Source organism: Acanthopagrus latus, chromosome 1, assembly GCF_904848185.1.
Source record: "Acanthopagrus latus isolate v.2019 chromosome 1, fAcaLat1.1, whole genome shotgun sequence".
NCBI classification, from domain to species: Eukaryota; Metazoa; Chordata; class Actinopteri; order Spariformes; family Sparidae; genus Acanthopagrus; species Acanthopagrus latus.
Genome location: NC_051039.1, coordinates 28321716 through 28340889, shown reverse-complemented (window position 1 = coordinate 28340889; position 19174 = coordinate 28321716). Strand labels below are relative to the sequence as shown.

Genomic DNA, 19174 nt, shown 5'->3' with positions numbered 1-19174 from the left:
GTTTGTAATGCAAGCTTTCAGTAATAAAGGTTAACAGTCTCAAAGATCAAGCTGAAGCCATCGACTTCTTCACAGCCAAAGAAAACATTATACAAGTGTTCAGACCAGCAGACTAAACTTAAACTATGAGACTCCCCACTAGTTGTTCAGGTACAAGCAGAACTAGTTCTACTTATTTGCAGCACAGCACCGTTTTAGAGGCCAAGTTGAGCAAAATCTTTATTGACCGAGAAGAGCAATCACAAATGATGATAGAATATACAACCCCACCAGCATGCCAGCGTTTTCATAGAAACTGTACAATGTGAAGGAATGTATGGCGCAGGAATACATAGTTAAGAAAAAGAAAAGTTATACATCCATATGTTCTGGTACAGTACAAGTCGATTTCAATTTAGTATTACTGGTCAGTTTTAAAACCCTCCTCCTCTCCCATATAATACTGATCATAGTTCTGTGTTAGTGTCACCTTCATTTCGCTGCTTTCCGTCTAAGGATCACTGGGTTAGTCTTTTCTCTTTACTCTCGGCGTCAGTCCGTGTGTGTGAGACCCGACACTGCCGAGGTCATCGGCAGCAGCAGGCGGTGCCTGGCTCAGCCTCTTCCTGTGCTTTCTGTGGTTCTACTCCTACACACCTGACTGGATCTCCTGACTGCAAGCTACAACTTATGAAGCAATCTGAATGAGCAAGAGGGGGAGGGGGCTTTGTAGGGGGAATGACGTACATTAAGGCAAAGGGGAACATCAAATAAAAAAGATTAAATTAGTTTTTTTTTGTTTTTCTCCACATGATCGTAGTTAGTGCTAAGGCCTCATGGCTAAAAGGAGCAAGAGTGCTGAGACTCATAACTACTGATTTTAAGTGGTTTTGGTATCGTTTCTCCAATTTGTAACATTCAGTCCCCTCCAATTACATTTGTATTATTGGAGCAGTGAACATGTGCAGAGCTGTATCTGATGATGCCCCTTTTCCACCAAGGCAGGTCGAGGCTGGTTCAGAGCCAGTGCCTCCTCTCAACTAGTTATCTGCAGAAGCCAGGAAAACTAGTTCAAGAGCAGCACTAACACGTTGCTAGTCCAGAACAAAGAACCCCTTACAACATGGATTAGGGGCAGGTTTACTGTGACCAAGGACCAACTAAAACCTAATGGCTGCCATTTTTAACAGCCAGAGCTCATGTAGTGTGTCTGATTTATTCACCAAGAATCAACAAAAGATTTTCACTATGAATCAATACCAGCGTAGGAAAAACTAGCTCGCTAAAGGCTAGGCCTTACAAAGGTTAACATTATCAGCTTACAAGAATCAACATGTAGTGTTTAATTGCCTTTTACTTAACCATAATCGCTTTGAAAAGCATAAATGTGTTCAACGTAGGCATGTGAGGCCTTGAGCAACATTTGTAGAAGTTGATGTAGTCCGATGTAGCCTTTCCTAGTGATGCTGGGAAAAAACGCAACTCTACGGTGAGACTATTGGCTGCCCTCACACAGCCCAGCAGAAGCACTTGGTGGAAAGGGGGTATTATAAGTAACCTGTATAGATAGTCTCTACTACAACAGGGCTACAGATGGTTATTAGTTGGTAGTGAGAGTAAGCCCTTGATATACAGACTAACTGATAGCAAGCACTGCTCGTGCACACAAGGCATGACAAAAATACATTATTTGATACATGAGGCAGATTTTTTTTACCCTATACTTATTTTTTACTCCCTTGTTCACTTTGGCCCCAGTCCCCATCTGAAGGGGAGGTGGGTGAGTACATTTAGGGAAGGGAGGGAGGCGCTGTAGAGTAGATTTGAATCAATTTCAAAGGCAGGTATTGGTAATCATATCAAAATACAGCCAGCAAGTGAGTAGGCAAGCAAAGGAATACTGTAGTGTGTGAGTGGGAGTGTGGGGGCAGGTGGATGTGGTGGGGCCCGCTATGAACACAACAGCTGATTAACAGTGATGTGAATACAGTCACATTACACAACCACTGATACAATTATATAAAAAAGGCAAACAAAAATTGATTGTACAGTTGCTTTTCCACATGTACTTCATACTGAGAGAGGAAGACACCATTCTGGAGAGGTGGAAGGCGGGGTTAATCTCTTCAAGCAGCGAAAATAAAAACAAAGGGCTGTGTGTGAGGAAGTAAGGTGCTACATAGCACAGCTCAGTTGGGGGTGGAGCGAGGATGGCAGGTTGGTGAGCAGAGGTGACTTGTGTGCAATCAGTGAAACATTGGGCAGGTAGGGAGGTGATGGACGGACGGACGGAGGGAGGGAGGGGAGTGGTCTGCTACTGCTGATGCTACTGCTGCTGACAGAGAGGTGGGAAGGATGCTGGGGTATTAAGACAGTGAGGTGGGAACTAAGGCATGAGAGCATGAAATGCACAACAATGTAAAAACAAACAAGGCAGAAATGGTGGACACAGGGCGGGGATGGGGGGAGCGGCTGAGGAAATGCAAGGGGCGGGAGGATTTTGATTCCCTCGCCCCTCAAACACAAAGGCCTCTTTTAGTCTTTCCAGTCTTTCTTGATGTTGAGGTTCCACTCCCAGGACAGGTGGTCATGCTTGTCGTCGTCAGTAAACTTTGATTTGATGACGTAGTTGCCGCGGGCCAGAACACCTTTAGGAGCCTCCTCCACTGTGGTCAGGAAGTCATATTCAGCGGGACGAGGCCCGTAGCTGCCCACCATGTAGTCTGACTTATCAACTGTCAACAAACAAGAAGATACATTATCGTCAGAGAGAAATGTTTGACATTGGTGCCTATTTGGATGGCAGCGACTAATGTTTATTTCATTATCAATTAATCTGATGACTGTTTTAATGGTTATTTGTTTTTATCATTTATTCTATAAAACGTTAAATAAATAAATAAATAAACTATGAAAAACGCTCATCACTCCAAGTTCTCAGAGCCAAAGTGACATCTTCAAATTGGTTCTCTTGTCAGACAAACAGTCCATGTCACAAAGGATTGTCATTTAATATCATAAATGACACAAAAGCAACAAATCCTCTCATTTACACTAGAACCAGCAAATGTTGACAAATTAACAGCTGAAAAACGAACAGAATTCATTGACATAATTCAACACACATGAGGAGAGAAGAGTCAGCCCTCTGTGTTTGTGACATTGTTTGTGTCTGTGTTTGTGACTAACTGCTAGCTGGCAGTCTGCGTTTCTAAAATGTATTTTCATGTTGTTACAGTAGTTTGTCTCATCACTTTTGAGTTATGAATGCACCCAAAATAAAAACAAAGTAGTGCCGGCAACTGTAGCTCATAAGCAAATGACAGACCTTGTTGTTTAGGAGTGGTATTGAAGAATAAGGACCAACCAAGTCTTTAATGGTTAAGTACTAGCCCCTTTCACACAGCGATTCAGCATTATCGCCGCAAAGAAGGCCTTTACACTGCCTTTGTCTGTTCACACTGAGCCAATGTGTCATTTCATACAGGATGCTGGCGCTGCAGAAGCAAAAGAGGCGTGAAGGTACACATCATAACCCTGAGATCTGTGTGGGTTTTTCTCAGTGTGTTTCCACCTAAACATGTATCAGCCTACTGTTTATAATCATATGGATGCCGTTATAATGGGTTGTGATTGAGATCCTGACCCACCATGCATCATGGAAAGTTATTTGTTTGCTCTTACATGACATAATCGGCATTACTGAACAGTGGAGCCAGTCTGGTTCTAACCCACGAGGAGGGGTGCTGTTTTCTGAGGGAATCTTCATTGAAGTCTCTGTCAGGAGTGATGGTCGGAAAGAAAGACAGACCCTTCACACATATGGTATTTGTTTCCTCATATAAGATGCTGAAGACACTTCTTGCTCCCACTTTACTGTTGTTCGGTCTTGTAACTTTGCTTTGTGGGTTGAAGTGTGGGATGTTTCTCTTTTATTTGATGAGTGAAGGACCTGTTTGGCTGTCAGGCTGCGAAAGCCAACACACCCCTGTGCGCTGCCAGCTTTTTCATTCACACAGTGTCTTGCCTCTGTTGCAGCTCGTTACTACCTCCCCTGGCGATTCAGAGGTGAAAGGAAACTGTCCCCTCATTCTGCCTCTGTAACTTTCACATAGGCGAGGATATGGTTTATTGGTGCAAGATCCCTGCCTTTCAAAGACAGTGTGAATGGGGTGATTGATTGTTTAGAAGCAGGAGCTGTATGTTTGAGGAAATCATTTCAACTAGGCCAAGAGAAATTGTTTACTTACTCTTTACTCCTTTCCTGTACGTCTGCTGCACATACTTCAGACCTGAAACTATCTCCTTGTTCACCTGAGGAGGAGACAAAACAGTGTTAAAGACAATCATAGATGTGTTCTGTTTTGTTAATACATAGGTTATAAATTAACAAGGACTTGTCCCTGAAAGGTTGCCAAAATATGAAAACAGAGAATCCTGTTTGGCATTTAACTTGTTTCTGTCAATGAATATGGCAATATAGTCACGACTGTGTTGATCTTTACACCTCTTATTGTCCAGGCTCCATGTAGATGTATTCTGTGAGCAAAACTGGCTAATACTAAAATCAATTTTATGACATGAGACTGAATATTTCCTGGATTTTTTTGTGTAGTTAGTATGATACAGCTTAAATGTCTTCTGGCCTTAATGCATTTTGCATTGATTAATATTTCTGGAAGTTGTTTCTGGATGAACACAGGATGACTACTGTTTCATTCCAAGAAAACAGACTATGGCTCTTTTCCTTGTATATAACTGTAGCTACAGCAGCACTCACCTTAAAGCTGATCTTTATTTTGTATTCAACTCCCTCTTTCAGAATAAAGGCCTGCTTCTTAAAGCATTCCAAGTCTCCTGTTACAAATGAAAAGGGAAAAAAGCATAGGCATTAATATTTTGTACATCATAGTGAGAGTTATGCTGGTCACAGGAGAACTCAGGACCAAACCGAACGATACAATGTCGACATTAAATATTTGTGGAGAAAAATCCTTCCTGTGTCCTTTTTACAGTTTAAACATGGAATGCTTCCACGTGTTCCAAACACTGAGAATTCAATGATGACATTTTTCTGGCCAACCAATTCTACTGGATAGTACTTACCCCTGATAACCACCACATTACTATCGAAGAACTAAAAACTAGAACTAGAAGAACAAAAAAATTCATACAGATACACTGTACTGTAGACCTGATAATTAAAAACCTAAACATCAGATTTTATATTTTGGAGTCGACAGCAGCCCCCTGGGTGTCCATGAAAACAGGCTCTTGATTTGCGCATTAGCTTCCTGCAAGCTCCCGCTGTGCTGAGCATGTGCTCTCCTCTTGCGAGTACCTTAGCCTTGATGCCACAACAATACAACATCACATCACAGAAGTTGCAGTGATTCCTTACTGGCAGTGATCTAATGCACTAACTACGTTTGTATGACTCATCCTCTGCAGGCTTTTACTGGAACTTCAGAAACAACCTAAAGATGCATCTCACTTAAAAACAAAAGGAAAAATACTACAATCCACTTGTATTTATCTCATCATCAGGATGTTTTTTAAATGGGCTGAAATATCAGATATTATGAACGATTAAAATGTTTAGAATTTAGTTGGGGTGGTTTTGTTACCTTTGACCCTACACTCTGAGGTGCAAGTTATTAGGTCGATCTTTACAATCAGATGCAATCCAATAGACTGAATCATTGTGACAACAATAGGCACTTCTCGGTAGACAACTGTTTTTTGCTGGCATTGCAGAGATATGTGAAATCAGCAAACTGCCTGAGGTTTCTGCTGTATTCATACTGAATCTGATATAAAAACCCAACAGGGACATCTTAGGCTAATCATTAGTTTGGGGTAAGCTCATGCTGTAATTTTCTTTAGTCTGTGGCCCACCATGTAAATTAACATTAGTGGAAGTGTTATTAATGAGCTATAACAGCATCAAATATGAAATTTAAATCAATTAAAAAGACTATTTTATTTTCTGAGATGTTATTATAAACAAACACTGGGATTGGGTCTAAAACTGCTCTGAACATTGACATGTGAAGCTTGTGATGTTCAGGTATTGTTGATAGTGTGCAGGCAGATTAGTAAGTGTAGTGTAGTGTAGTGTTTTGCACATGAAATCAGTCAATCAGTTGGTAAGGTGTGCGAAACAGACACCCTACAGAGGCTGGTTACAGGGTTAGAGCCCGACCGGTGGTCTCTTGCAATGTGTACTCACCCTGCCTCCTGTCATCTCATAAGCCACAGTGCCAACAGAAGTGAAACATTTCTCCCTCCACCTACTTGTTTTACAGTTTCATCAGAGATTTTAGCCTCCGCTTTCATCGTACATCACACGCTTTCTCTATTTTATCAAAGTACTACAAGAAAAGTGTTCCTCATTAGCATATTAGGGGGTGAAAAGGCATTGCAGTAACAGAATCTTGGTTTATGTGTTATAAGCACAGACAATTTGATCGGAGTTTAGAGAGCACGTGTGGCAGCTCTCGCTCTCGAGATCTGTCTGTCCTCTTTGTGTCTGTGGACGCACGCTGACAAAATGCGGGACAAAATTCTGTAGTTGATTCAACAGCCCCGCAGCTGCCAGATGAGCTTGGGGGCTGGGAGACCTGTTGGGATGCCCATTGAATAAGAACAAAGAGATGCACTGTAATGCTAATGATGTGTTTGGCCTCTGGCACCTCCCAAGATACGCAAAGGATGGCTGTGAACAGACGTTTATAAACTGATTGCATCTCTTTTATCATCCACCACTGTGTGGAATTTTTTGAAAAAAAATAAGAGAAAAATTGTACTGCGCAATGACAATCGTTTCTGCTGAAAATGTGTCACCTGAGCATCATAGTTGATGTGTCTTGTAACCACCCACAGCCAGTGAAATATTCAAACCAAATACTTCAATTACAAATATGATGACTGAGCATATTTAAAGATTATCTACCATATCATGAGGTCATCAATATTACCGTTCAACTTTTTGTTTTTCCATAGTACTGCATGGAAGTGTAAGTAATATTGTTGGAGAAAGAATAATATAAACAACAACAGGACAAACTATTATAGTATAAGAGATTTTTTTTTGTTGTTGTATATCTCATGCTGTTAGACCATAATGTCAGGTATGTGCGTAAATCTGAGAGCAAACTTTGTTTTGTCACAGTGTATACTGAAACAGAATATGTTGTTAGGTGACATGTTTCAGATTTTTGAAATGATTACATTAATATTTTTTCCACACATTTCAGCTTTTGGACTTTTTAAACACTAATAAGTTACTTCACATGAAGTCTGCAGATTTGTAATAGCCTATATAAATCTGCCAATGCACACTTCAGAAAGTATTTTGGTTATAACAACCTTGAGCTAGCTAAGCATTCCTGTGTTTATATGTGCAGTGTTTATTCAGTTTTTGGAAATCCTAGATCTCTGGAGCATTCAAGGCTCACTCAACAGGGACTTAGATCTCATCTCTTCACAAAAGCTTCCAAAAATTTCTAAGAATTTCAGAGCAGGGTTAGGGTCTCTCTCTCATCTCATTATCTACCGTTTATCCGTGAGGGTCGTAAGGATGTTACCACTTTTATCCACTTTTTTAAAGGGGTCGTGGGGTTTACTGGAGCCAATCCCAGTTATCTCTCTGGACAAAGGCATTATACACCCTGGACGAGTAGCCAGCCCTTACTGATGGCAGAGGCCGCCATGCAAGGTGCCAACTGCACATCAGAAGCAATTTTGGGGTTCAGTATCTTGCTCAAGGATACTTTGACATGTAGCCCAGTTCCACCCCAGGGGAGCGGGGATTCGATCACTAGACGAACTGCTCTACCCACTGAGCTACAGCCGCCCAATATACTGAAAAAGGATCGATGCATTAAATTCCAAAATCCAAAACACGTTTTTACCTAAAGAAATATTCTGCTTAAATATTTTTTATTTCCATATTTGTTGGCATTTAGTCTTTCAAAAATAACATGATCACTCTGGAAAAATAAACATCAGATTTCAGCACGCATCTGGTGGTGTGGTCTAATAATCTTACAGCATGACAAATTATATTCATATAACTGCAATAAGAAACAAAAACGTTTCTTGCACTATAAAAGTCAGCGGCTCAGCAAATGCTGCACCTGTAGTTTTGCCTTTCCTGTTAAATCATTCATTCTCTAGCCACATTGCTTTCACGTTCATACAGTACAGATGACAAACAAACAGCTGAAGCATAATATTGATCATCTCATGATATGATAGCATTGCTCATCATTAAATATGCTCTGCATAGGAATTACACTCTCATGTCAAATACTGTATGTCCATGATACAGTAAGAACAGCTAATTTCACTTTCAGTAATGATTCAGCTTCCACCATTACTGCTCTGCCTGATGGATAGACAAACCATAGCAACTGGTTTCCATACATAGTACTTAGGGTCGTTACAATTCACTAAGTCACAGGGGATCCCATTCCAGTCATGGAAGAGTCTTCCATGACCCATCACGGACCCATCATGCACCAGTGAGGGCCCAGCCACGGAGGAACAGGCACTTTTAAGCTTCATCTCTAGCCTCCGACAAGAGTTAATTAATCTAGATGCTCGTGTTTTTAAACACACAGTACACAAAGCCTTGTAATCATATATAATTGTATTTACTGCATGTTAAACATTTAATATGCAAACGTTATTGTTATTAGCCTCATGACTGCCACTACAACAGTATTTATTCAGACTACTTACTTGCTAACAATACTCGTATCAATGTTAGAATTTCTCATTTCTGAATATTAATAATGCTTAAATATCAGTTTGGTACTGGCTTCCTAACTTGCTTGAAATATAAATGTCTAAATATGTCTGAAGGGCAGCGAGACAACCAGCAGTCCATTACTACTTTGAAGATAGATGGAAGAAAGACAATCAATGATGGAAAGGCAGTAGTTCATATAGAAAGTTTCAGCCTCCCATTATGGTACAAATCTAAGTTGGGTTTTTTTTCAGGATATTTCTGTATAGGATATTAATTTTTGACATGAAAATGGTTTTATTTAAATAGGTGAATATCAGCATCCCTATGGGCTATCTGAGATGTTAAACTTAAATTATTATATAACAACCCACAATCAGTCAAACTGAACTGTTTTAGTTTTATTTACAGGGTGGGATGTCATTATTTTTAGCTGTGAAGATAGGAGAATCAAGATGGAAGCAGGTGGGGGCTGGACACAGGACAGAATGTTCTGGATGGATTCGAATCTAGGCCAGCTGGGACACAAGCAGCTACAGAGGCGGGTGCCTAAATCACTATATGGTCACTGGGAGGATTGTGAGTGCATGCATACACTCATCAGCCAAATTAAAAAAGAATCTTGTCTGTGTACTTGCTATATACCCTTCTACTTCAACAGTGAATCCATATTTATTTACAGCCTGCTCAGCACAGGCTGAATGAAGGATGTTTTACGATGATTTCATAATTTCACCCAATTATTTAAGTGTAGACATTACCTACTCAGGCTCATGCAGCTGAAAAGTTAAGTGGAATTTCATAATCCACAAAACATGTCTCAATCTTCACAGCAAAACAGCATTGCAGCATTCTCCTAAACAACTGAAATAGATGGAGACTTTTTCCAAACATAAAAAAACAACTGAAAAACTTAAATGGCCTCATAATGGCTGGTACAATCCAAGTCGGAAGCCCTGAGATCTCAAATGATTTGAAAAGACGGCATCTCTTAAACACAATACGTCTTTGACGTAATATCAACACTGTTGTTTCTTCACACACCGATAATGTTTAGGGATGCAGCGATCCACATTTTTTCACTTCTGATCTGACCCCAATTTCTGGATGTGGATATCTGCCGATACCGATACTATTCCGATACTAGAGCTCTGTTTGCTTTAATATTATTATTATTTATATTTTATATTATCATTATTGTTCATTTTATATGAGGCTGAAATAAGCTCTCTACAGGCAAGTATGACAGCAGGCAGACAACTGAAGTCCAAATATCTGTAGTAAAGCTCAGGGCTGGAACTCCTTTTAACATCTCAGCTAACTTGGTTGTTGTATAGTTCAGGCAGGGCAGTCTCTAGTAAGTATTTCCTGGATGGTAAACTATACCGTGCCTGCAAGTGTTCAATCAGGCTGTGAAATTCTGCGTTTTCCACCACTGATAAAGGTTGGTCAAGTATGATGAAGTTGAGCAACTTCTCAGTAATCCCTTTAGCATTGTCTGCTGGGAGTTTTCCTTGCTTTTGGAATGACTCCCGAAGTGATTCCTGGCGGCTCCTGTCGTCTTTCTGCCCCATGGCTAAAAATGTTAATGCTCTTTCGCGTGGTCATTTTTTAAATGTTTAATTGTGTTAGTGGTGTTGTATGTTGCGAGGGAGCTTCCACCTCTCTGAACAACGGCTTTGCAAACATTGCATTTTGCTGTCTTGCTTTGCGGTGTTTACAGTGTAAAATATTTTCCACACATATATAGCCACAGTGCTGCTCAATGCTAGCCTGCTAGCTGGCTGCAAACTGTGCAATGGATTTCATGAACGGGAGCATGTCGCGTAACTCTGTGTCTCATTGAGCCACGTCTCCGTTCAGGAAATCCATTCCACAGTTTGTAGCCGGCTAGGAGACTAGCAGCAGGAATCACTTGTGGAGCCATTTCAGCAGACAACGTTAAAGCACAGACATCGCTCGTGGTTAGGAAATCTCCAATGGTTGGATTGGAAATTTCCGATCCATGAATTATGCTGGCATCGGACTCGATACCGACACTGATCAGATCGGCCCTGTCCCTATCAATGTTGGTTCATAGTTCCCAACAAGGACTCACCTTGCAGGTCCAGGATCAGGGGGCTTGGGGCGCTTTCACAGACCAGACACATCTGGGTCACTTGGACATTGGGAAGAGAGGGATCTGAGACAGGATCAGAGAAACAGACTTTTTGAAACATAACTTTCCAGAGGTGAATTATTAGACACTGTATAATTACAGCTTCTTATTAAACACCTTTGACTGTGCAGTGTATTCGCCACCATATCTATTTCTAATACCATCTTCATACTATGCAAATTTTTGCAAAGTCAAAACATCCAGTATGGCTGGTTAAAAGTGTTTGTGTAATTTACACTCGTGTAGATGCATGAAGACAACTTTGACCAGAATCCAAACATGTACAAGAGACCTGCACACGTTTGTTTTTCCTGTAAAAAGCAGCTGCCACGGTGAGTCAGGGGAGCTGAAATCAGGACAGCTCTGCTGTAGTTGGGACCGTTTCTGCATTAATTAAATTTTACTTTCTTCTCAGTCAACTGATGCTGCCATTTCTCTTCATTTAGAGATACCATTCTGATTTATCAGTCGTCATCATACTAGAAAACATAAGGTCACAGATGTTCCCATGAATATGCATACTGAATACACACAGTACCCTCTGTAAGTCTGATTTAGCTTACTGGACCTGAACATCTGGAAAATGAACCTAAACAGTGACTTGGCCCTCAGTCAATCTCCATCTAAATTGTAATAAAATCTCTGACATGACCTACATCTGAGTCTTATTGTATACTATCAAATTTTCTTTTCTGGTTTTCTAAGACACATGTTGAGCTCATTTTGTAAAAACACAAATGCTTTGAAACAAATGAGCCTTGAACTACTTTACCTCACAAACTTCAGCTACAACTCTACAGCTGAACGATTGAAACATTTTCAGATTATGACTTGCACAATTAACAGTGTACTGACAAGCTGTATGAGGTCAAAGGTGGCCCCTGATTTCCACTTTACCAGCAGATTTGCTCAGCACTAACTTCCTAATGTTTAATCTGGTGAAAATAAAGTCTTTGCAGATACCTGGTTAATCTCTTCATGCCAATGTCCACACTGTATACATCTGCTAAAAAAGGTATTCTGGAAGAAGAATTACTACTTTGTATCAATTCTTTAAAAAAAAAAAAAAAATACAGAGTGGGTTGTACCTTTTTGCTGTTGTTATTGTACATACTCCTCAGGACTGTGCACCTTACCTCCTTTTTAGTGCCATTACTTTATGTCCTATGTTTATATTGTATATATTAATTATTCTTTACACTGTTTTTTCACTGCTACTGCTCTATTCTATTCTATTCTATTCTATTCTATTCTATTCTATTCTATTCTACTCATAAAATTCTATCAGAGTGGCCAGTTTTGTATTTAGAATTCATCAAGGTGACTGCTGCACATTAGGTTGGTCGTTTCTCTAAACTAAAGCATAAAATTATTGTTTTAACAGTTTTGATATTGAAAGCTGTGATGCAGCTCATTTAACTACAGCTCATCTACACAGAAGCTGTTTCAGACATATTTTCTAGTCATCAATCTCATTTTCCATCTATTTTATTAAGTCCATTTTCTTCAGTTCAATATGCATACCTATAGTGACTGTGTAATGGGCTCTGAACACTGCTAAAACGCAGGTGACCAACACTCAGTACTGTGCCTAAACCCATAGATGGATTATCGGCCATGGGCGATTATCAGGCAGATACATTTTTGTTCGTAATTAGTAATTTTACTTCCTTTCCCTGTAAAATAGACAAATTTCAAAATGTGCTACTTTAGCTATGACACAGCATCCTCTAACACAATGTCACCCATGACACTATCTGATTGGTAACATGTCACAATTTATAACCTATAACACAAAATGATGAGAATATGCAAAGTAAGGAGAAACTAAATGTATCAAATAAATTAGTGTAGAGGAAGTATAAAGTAGCATAAAAGTCAAACACTAAAGTCCCCGAAAACTGTACTTAAGAACAATACCAGAGTTAATTGTACTTGAGGGTTTATTGGTTTTCGTTTTTACTGTGAAGAATAGCAAAGAAAATAGGTGGTTTTCAGTCACCTTGATTTCTAATAATTGGTATCAGCCCTGAAAAAGCCATTTGGCCTCTCTCGAGGTCTTGATATCAAAGAGAGACCTAACTGCTGGCTTTTTAACTCAAATCAAAGACTGTGTCCTTACTAAACTCTATTTTACTAATGTTACAAAGCCCAAGTCTCACTGTAACTTATCCCTGAGATGGTGGGAGGGACCAAGGGGAGAGAGAGAAAGGCCCTAATGTTCAACAGTTCTAATACAGTTAATACTAAAGATTGTTTAATTTCAAAATGTTACATTTGAAAAAAGATATAAAACATTACAATATGAATTCAAATCACTATGATTTACCTATCCAACTTTCACCAAGACATTATTTTAATTTTTTTATATCGGTGGGTTAATGGACTATTGGCTTTTTCCTTTTCCCACCTATGGTTGTTATATCGGCCTTTAAAAATCCACTATCGGTCAAACTCTAGCCTGGCGATCTGGCTAAAAAGAAAATACAATATTATGAACCACAACCATCCATGATCTATGACTGCAATATCTATTTCTCAGCGTTGAAACACCTCTTCGACTATAGCCAGACTTGAAAATGCAATAACAGCTTTTTTGGCACCAGCTCCTTATTGACGATGTTGCTAGCTATAACTCAAGTTGCATTATTTATGTCACCAATAGCTATATGAAGTAATTCATCTAATCAACATAGCCAAATAGTTGGCTGTATCATACTGTTGGTATGTTGAGGTTATGTGAAGTTTGGAAATAGAAGCAAGAAGACACTAAATACCATGACACTACATTATAATACTATGACTCGCCTGAACAGTAGATTGTAGAAACCTTTACGATCAATAACGACCTTAAATCATCTGACTGCCCATCACATATCCTTTCTGACTCATAAGCAAAGCAGAAATGGATGGTGTCCTACAGGAAGTGGGATCTAGGACTCTCTACCCTCTCTCTTAAACTCACACACACACACGCACATGCACGCACGCACGCACGCACGCACGCACGCACGCACGCACGCACGCACGCACGCACGCACGCACACACACACACACACACACACACACACACACACACACACACACACACACACACACACACTCCATTACCAGCCTCAGAGCACCCAGAGCCAAGCAGGGCTTCCTTATATTTGCGTAGGCTCTCATCATCCTTATCCAGATCATGGATCTCTTTTACAGACTTCTGTGCTGGTGGCTTGTAGTTCACCACCTCTGGCTCCGCGTTTTCGGCGGCGATGGCTGCTAGCTGCTCTGGAGTCGCCTCATCCTCAGCCATGTCTGGAGACAGAGTGGGTACACATGAAAATAAATCAGGAATGGTTGGAAAATAAAAATAAAGACATTTTTAAACACAGCACACTGAATTCTTCCCGTATTCCTCGTGGACACTTGCCTCTGGCAAAAGACGTTGTAAATCACAGGATGAACAAATAACCGCAACAATAATGCAGATAAGGAATGCTGATGAAAAGTGTCCATCCTAACTAGATCTGTAGCTGTTCTGGTGTGAGACTGTGAGGTTGTGCTCATAAGGCGGCCACAGCCATTCTATTTATGCTGCTTCTGTTGCTGCTGCTGCTGCTGCTGCTGCTGATGACCTAAACTCTGTGACACCATCTGAATACATTTCTCTGAAATGACATCATCACCACTAGGAGAGTTAAGAATGAGGAGTCATGTATAACAAGATAGACAACCCCATACGAAGGTGTGACCCTTCTCACGCCTACCATCATTTAGGCCAAAGGTGCCCAAACTTTTTCTTTGAGGGCCAAAATTCAAGGGCCCAAGCCACAAGGAACCATCTATTGTATTTTTTGTCAAGTTCCCTTGATTGACTGACTCCCTGGGAAAAGTGTCAAAGTGGCTGATTTTTTGGCTGCATGGAAATTAACCATTTTTCTGAAAACAATCTTAAGTACAAGATTACTTGCACACATCAAACACCGGATAAGGAAATAGGTTTAATTCATATCAAGAAATAGCTAAGCCAATGGGTTTAAGTTTCACTTTGACAGAAAATAAGCTTGTTTGTTCATTCTGTAATCCTCTTTAGAAGGGTCATCTCTTGCTAGGGAGGTCAATGTTGGAAGTCCCTTTGCTAAAATATAACAAGTAACAAAAGCAGGAAGAACTTTGTTTATGCCAAAAGACTTGACATTCCCATTAAGGGCATCCCACCAGCAGTACTTCACTGACACAGCAGGCTCATAAACCATGTTAAGACTCGTGAAATGCAGAGCAGAAATTTGAATCATTACTGTTTGTTTCCATTTCAAAAACTTTCATTCTCCTGCACCACCTTACTGTTGGTTGTCTATCTTTAATCACTCCAGCATATTTGATACTATTCATAATCATGACAATGTTTCCTTTGCTGCTGCTGCAGGAGAAACCTAATGGGAGAGTCTGTGTACAATACCAAATTGCAGTAATGTGGAAAAACCAGCAGAGTAAATTAAGGATGTAAACTCTATTTGGGCCTAATCCTTCAGTGGAGTGCCAAGTATGCAGCTATATAGCTGGCATGAACAAACGGAAATGTAGTCCTGTGTAAAGACACACCAAAAGACATTTTACATTAAGTTGAAGCTGAAACCATTAGCTGATTAAAAGAAAATTGACCAGCTACCATTTTAATTCAATCAATCAATTTAAGTCCTTGCTTTGTAAAGGAAACAATGACATTCTGTAACTCCAGCTTCTCAAATGTCTGGATTTGCTGCTTTCCTCTATTGTATGTATGTGTACACTTAATATCTTTGACTTTTAGACTGATGGTCGAATAAAACAAACATTTGATGACGTTATTTATGGCTTCAGTAAGTTGTGGTGGCCATTTCAAACTATTCCAAACAATTAGCAGGTTTGTTGATAATGAAATAATTGTTTTTTTAAGCTGTTATGTATTACTTTGATCATCCATTTTGAGTTTTGATTGAGCAAAACAAGCAAATTTTGTATAGGCATTATTTTTTAAATACTTTTTGACTCAACATTTAACTGATATATGATATAACTGATTATAAAGAAAATCTATTTAAAGCCAGCAATAAAGCTTTAATACTGACCTACTACAGTTTATATCATGACAGCAACCACTGACGGATCTAGATGCTTTCAGCAACCACCTTCAACCACAGTGCAAAGTAAACTAAGGAAGTAGCCTGATTGATAGTAGGGCTGCACAACCAACTGTATATTGCATTCAAATGTCAACTGCTATTGGCAAAAACAGCTGTGAGGTGTTTTCTATCTTGAGCTACCATTACACTCATACAAAATTCCAAAATTGATATATAGGTTGAAACACACACTTTTTTTCTTTTTTTTTTTGCAACCAAGCCTCACTGTGGTTATCACACACTTGTGTCAAAGATATGCAACAGAGGCAGAATATTTTACAGTTTATCAATAACATTTATTATGTAAAATAACATCACAGCACTGATAGCGAACTTCACTATGAATTTAATCATTAAGCATATCTTTTTGCACAGTGATCTCTACACAAATTGTTTTCATTTCAGCACATATTAAACAACATATAGGTGGATAACAATTTATCTGTGACAGGCAATATCAGCCCAAAATATCAGCCAAATAACATATACCATCTGTAAAGGCTGTTGTGATGATCACTCTACAGATTCCTATCTTTGGTATGAAGTGAGCATACATCTCCCTGGGTCTCTTCTCTGACCTGCCCAAACTTACAGAGGACTGTCTACAAGCAATAGAGGTGTAATATCTGCCAACTACGGAGCTCTAGGCTCTAGGCTTCCATTGACGTGTCAGAACACAGTCTAATAACTTTGATGATCTGGGGGACTTCTTTGATCACAAAACAAACTCCAAGTTTTTAGCATAACTAAATTTGGTAGCTGCAAAATGTGGATCAAGGCTGACTGTAGTGACAGGGGAGGTGCTGGTGGGGGAGGGGTCTTCAGACTGAATGCATTATATAACTCCTGGCAATAAACTGTCTGTCACTGTTGTGTTACACCAGGAGATTCATGGACAGGGATCACGTAGATGGCTGAAGTAGCATAAAGTTGGTTTTAATCGCTAAAGGAAATTATGATATCTTGATTATCCTGTTCTGTTTGACCATGTGTGCCTTGTTTCTCCAGTTCAAATGGGCTCAAAGGCACAAATATAAGAAGGAGTTCACATTAAGTAATATAAGAGGTCTCATAAAGGTGTGTCATCCAAAAGATCAACATTGAGGAATGTCAGGATTGCACTGGGACCAACTTGACAGGTTCACCCCACCCAGCTGGAGGGGGGAAGCAGCATTCAGCAGGCAAACTGCTCCCTGAACAAGACAGGAAGCTTGAAACTTAAAATCCACATACACAGAGGGAGAGTACAGGAGTCTGACTGACTCACTCTTTGACTTAAGTTTACTTCATCTGTCTGACCTGAGTTTCTTCTGAGTATATTTATTTTAGTATTGAACAACAAACAGCAGTGCAACGGCACTATCCATCCAACCCTTTCTCTTCCTGCTGCACCAATACAAGAACAAATGCTGAATTTAACGTTAAACTGCAAAGCTATAAAGACATACTCATGTTTTCCCACTGCGATAAAGGTGTAATCTAGGTTTTTACTAGCACATCAATGTTGCAAGCTTTTAGATATAATTGTAACCAAATAAAGCAATATTTGCTAGAGAGTAGTAAGATGTGATTACACGTTTGTATTATTTCCAAATGCTACTTAATTATAATGTGTCAAGAAGCTAAATTAACCGCAGCTACCACAGCGGTATAACGTTGGTATAACAGTCTGGGGTTGCTAGCTAACCCCTCTGTAGTCTGGCATCTTCTCACAGAACCGGCTAACGTACCGCTTTTGACAGCACGACAGTGCAACGAATGCACACTGCTAGCTGCAAAAAGTTAAGTAGCCAGAGTGATTAAATTGCTTTATTCTCAACAATGGGGCTCGACTTGCCTAGGCGCCGACCCTCTCATACAGGGTGGGACTGATGAGGGAGACAAGTGGCTAGTTCGCTTGCTTTGAACAATTCAGCCGGGCTAACCAGAGCCAGCGGCTAACATTAGCCTGACAAGTTATCATCAGTTGGAGAGCTGTAGTGAAATCAGTACGGTCACAGCGGTGAGCGCCGGTTAGCAGTGCTCTTTAAATTGTGTTGGTAGCTGTCCTTAAAACCGACAACACCTACCGTAATATTATCTGCAGTGGTGATTTCAGGTGCCTTTGCAGTAAGTGCGTTGGTTGCTCTGAGCTCCCGTGCAAGTATGGCGAACAACGGAACGGCGCCGCCCCGCGCGACGCCCGCGCAACATGGTCCCATGAACAGGTCCGCGCACGCTGCACGCTCATGACGTACAGTGCCGCGCGCTCCCAACGTTCCCCTCTCATATTCAGTTGAGTTATTATATATACGACCGAAAACAAGTGACTGTGACGTCACAACATCAGTATTTTACCGTCATAACAAGAGAGGTGCATTTCCACGTTGTGATCACAGATAAACTTAACATGGGATAAAAAAATCAACTTTTATTGTAAAAACAATATATTGAAATTATTGATAAAACATGACAATTTATGTTTTATAATGTGACACTTTTCAGGTTATAAAGTGATGTGATAAAATTATGAAACGGAGTGCGGAGAAAAATTATACGATTAATGTTTTTCTCCAAATTCAGACTCATTGTCCTTGGCTCTTTTTTTGTGAAGAACACATATCATAACACATTTTCAGTGACCACACACTGTACACTCCCCTCTGTCTTTATTTGCTCACATTCTATCCCTGGTGCAAATTGGTGTGAGGATCACATTTCTGACAGTGATTTTGAAGAAAAGGATGAGATCAGCCAGTTCCAAAATGAAAATAAGCTTCAGGACCAGCCCGTCAAAGAAAGGCAAGAATGTGGTACTCATGAGTACACTGCACAGGGATGGGAGAGGCTGTGGCCAGGAGCATCAAAACCAGAGATCATCATGGACTATAATGTCACCAGAGGAGGGGTGGACAACATGGACACGCTGGTGACTATCTACAGCTGCAAAAGTAAGACCCTACACTGGCCACTGGTGATATTCTTTGACATATTGGACATCTCTGTTTACAACGCCTTTGTCATCTGGGTTGCACTGAAGCCAGAGTGGAACAGACGGGAGCTCCAGAGGAAACGCCTCTTTTCGAGGTACTGGTGAGACCTCAAATCTAGAGAACACAACATGTTCCAAGAACCCCAGCCTCTGCAGCCATCGTG

At 40.2% G+C, this 19174-nt stretch overlaps 1 protein-coding gene across 1 annotated transcript; it reads right to left on the bottom strand.

Annotated features, from left to right (window-relative positions):
- Nucleotides 1-201: 201 nt before the first annotated feature.
- LOC119017623 (rho GDP-dissociation inhibitor 1-like) lies at nt 202-18267 on the bottom strand. The gene is made up of 6 exons (XM_037094410.1): nt 18109-18267; nt 14004-14192; nt 10833-10916; nt 4760-4836; nt 4230-4293; nt 202-2714 (listed from the first exon to the last, which is right to left on the bottom strand). The coding sequence occupies exons 2-6, from the start codon at nt 14188-14190 to the stop codon at nt 2515-2517; spliced, it is 612 nt and encodes a 203-aa protein (XP_036950305.1). The 5' UTR covers nt 14191-14192; nt 18109-18267; the 3' UTR covers nt 202-2514.
- Nucleotides 18268-19174: the final 907 nt, after the last annotated feature.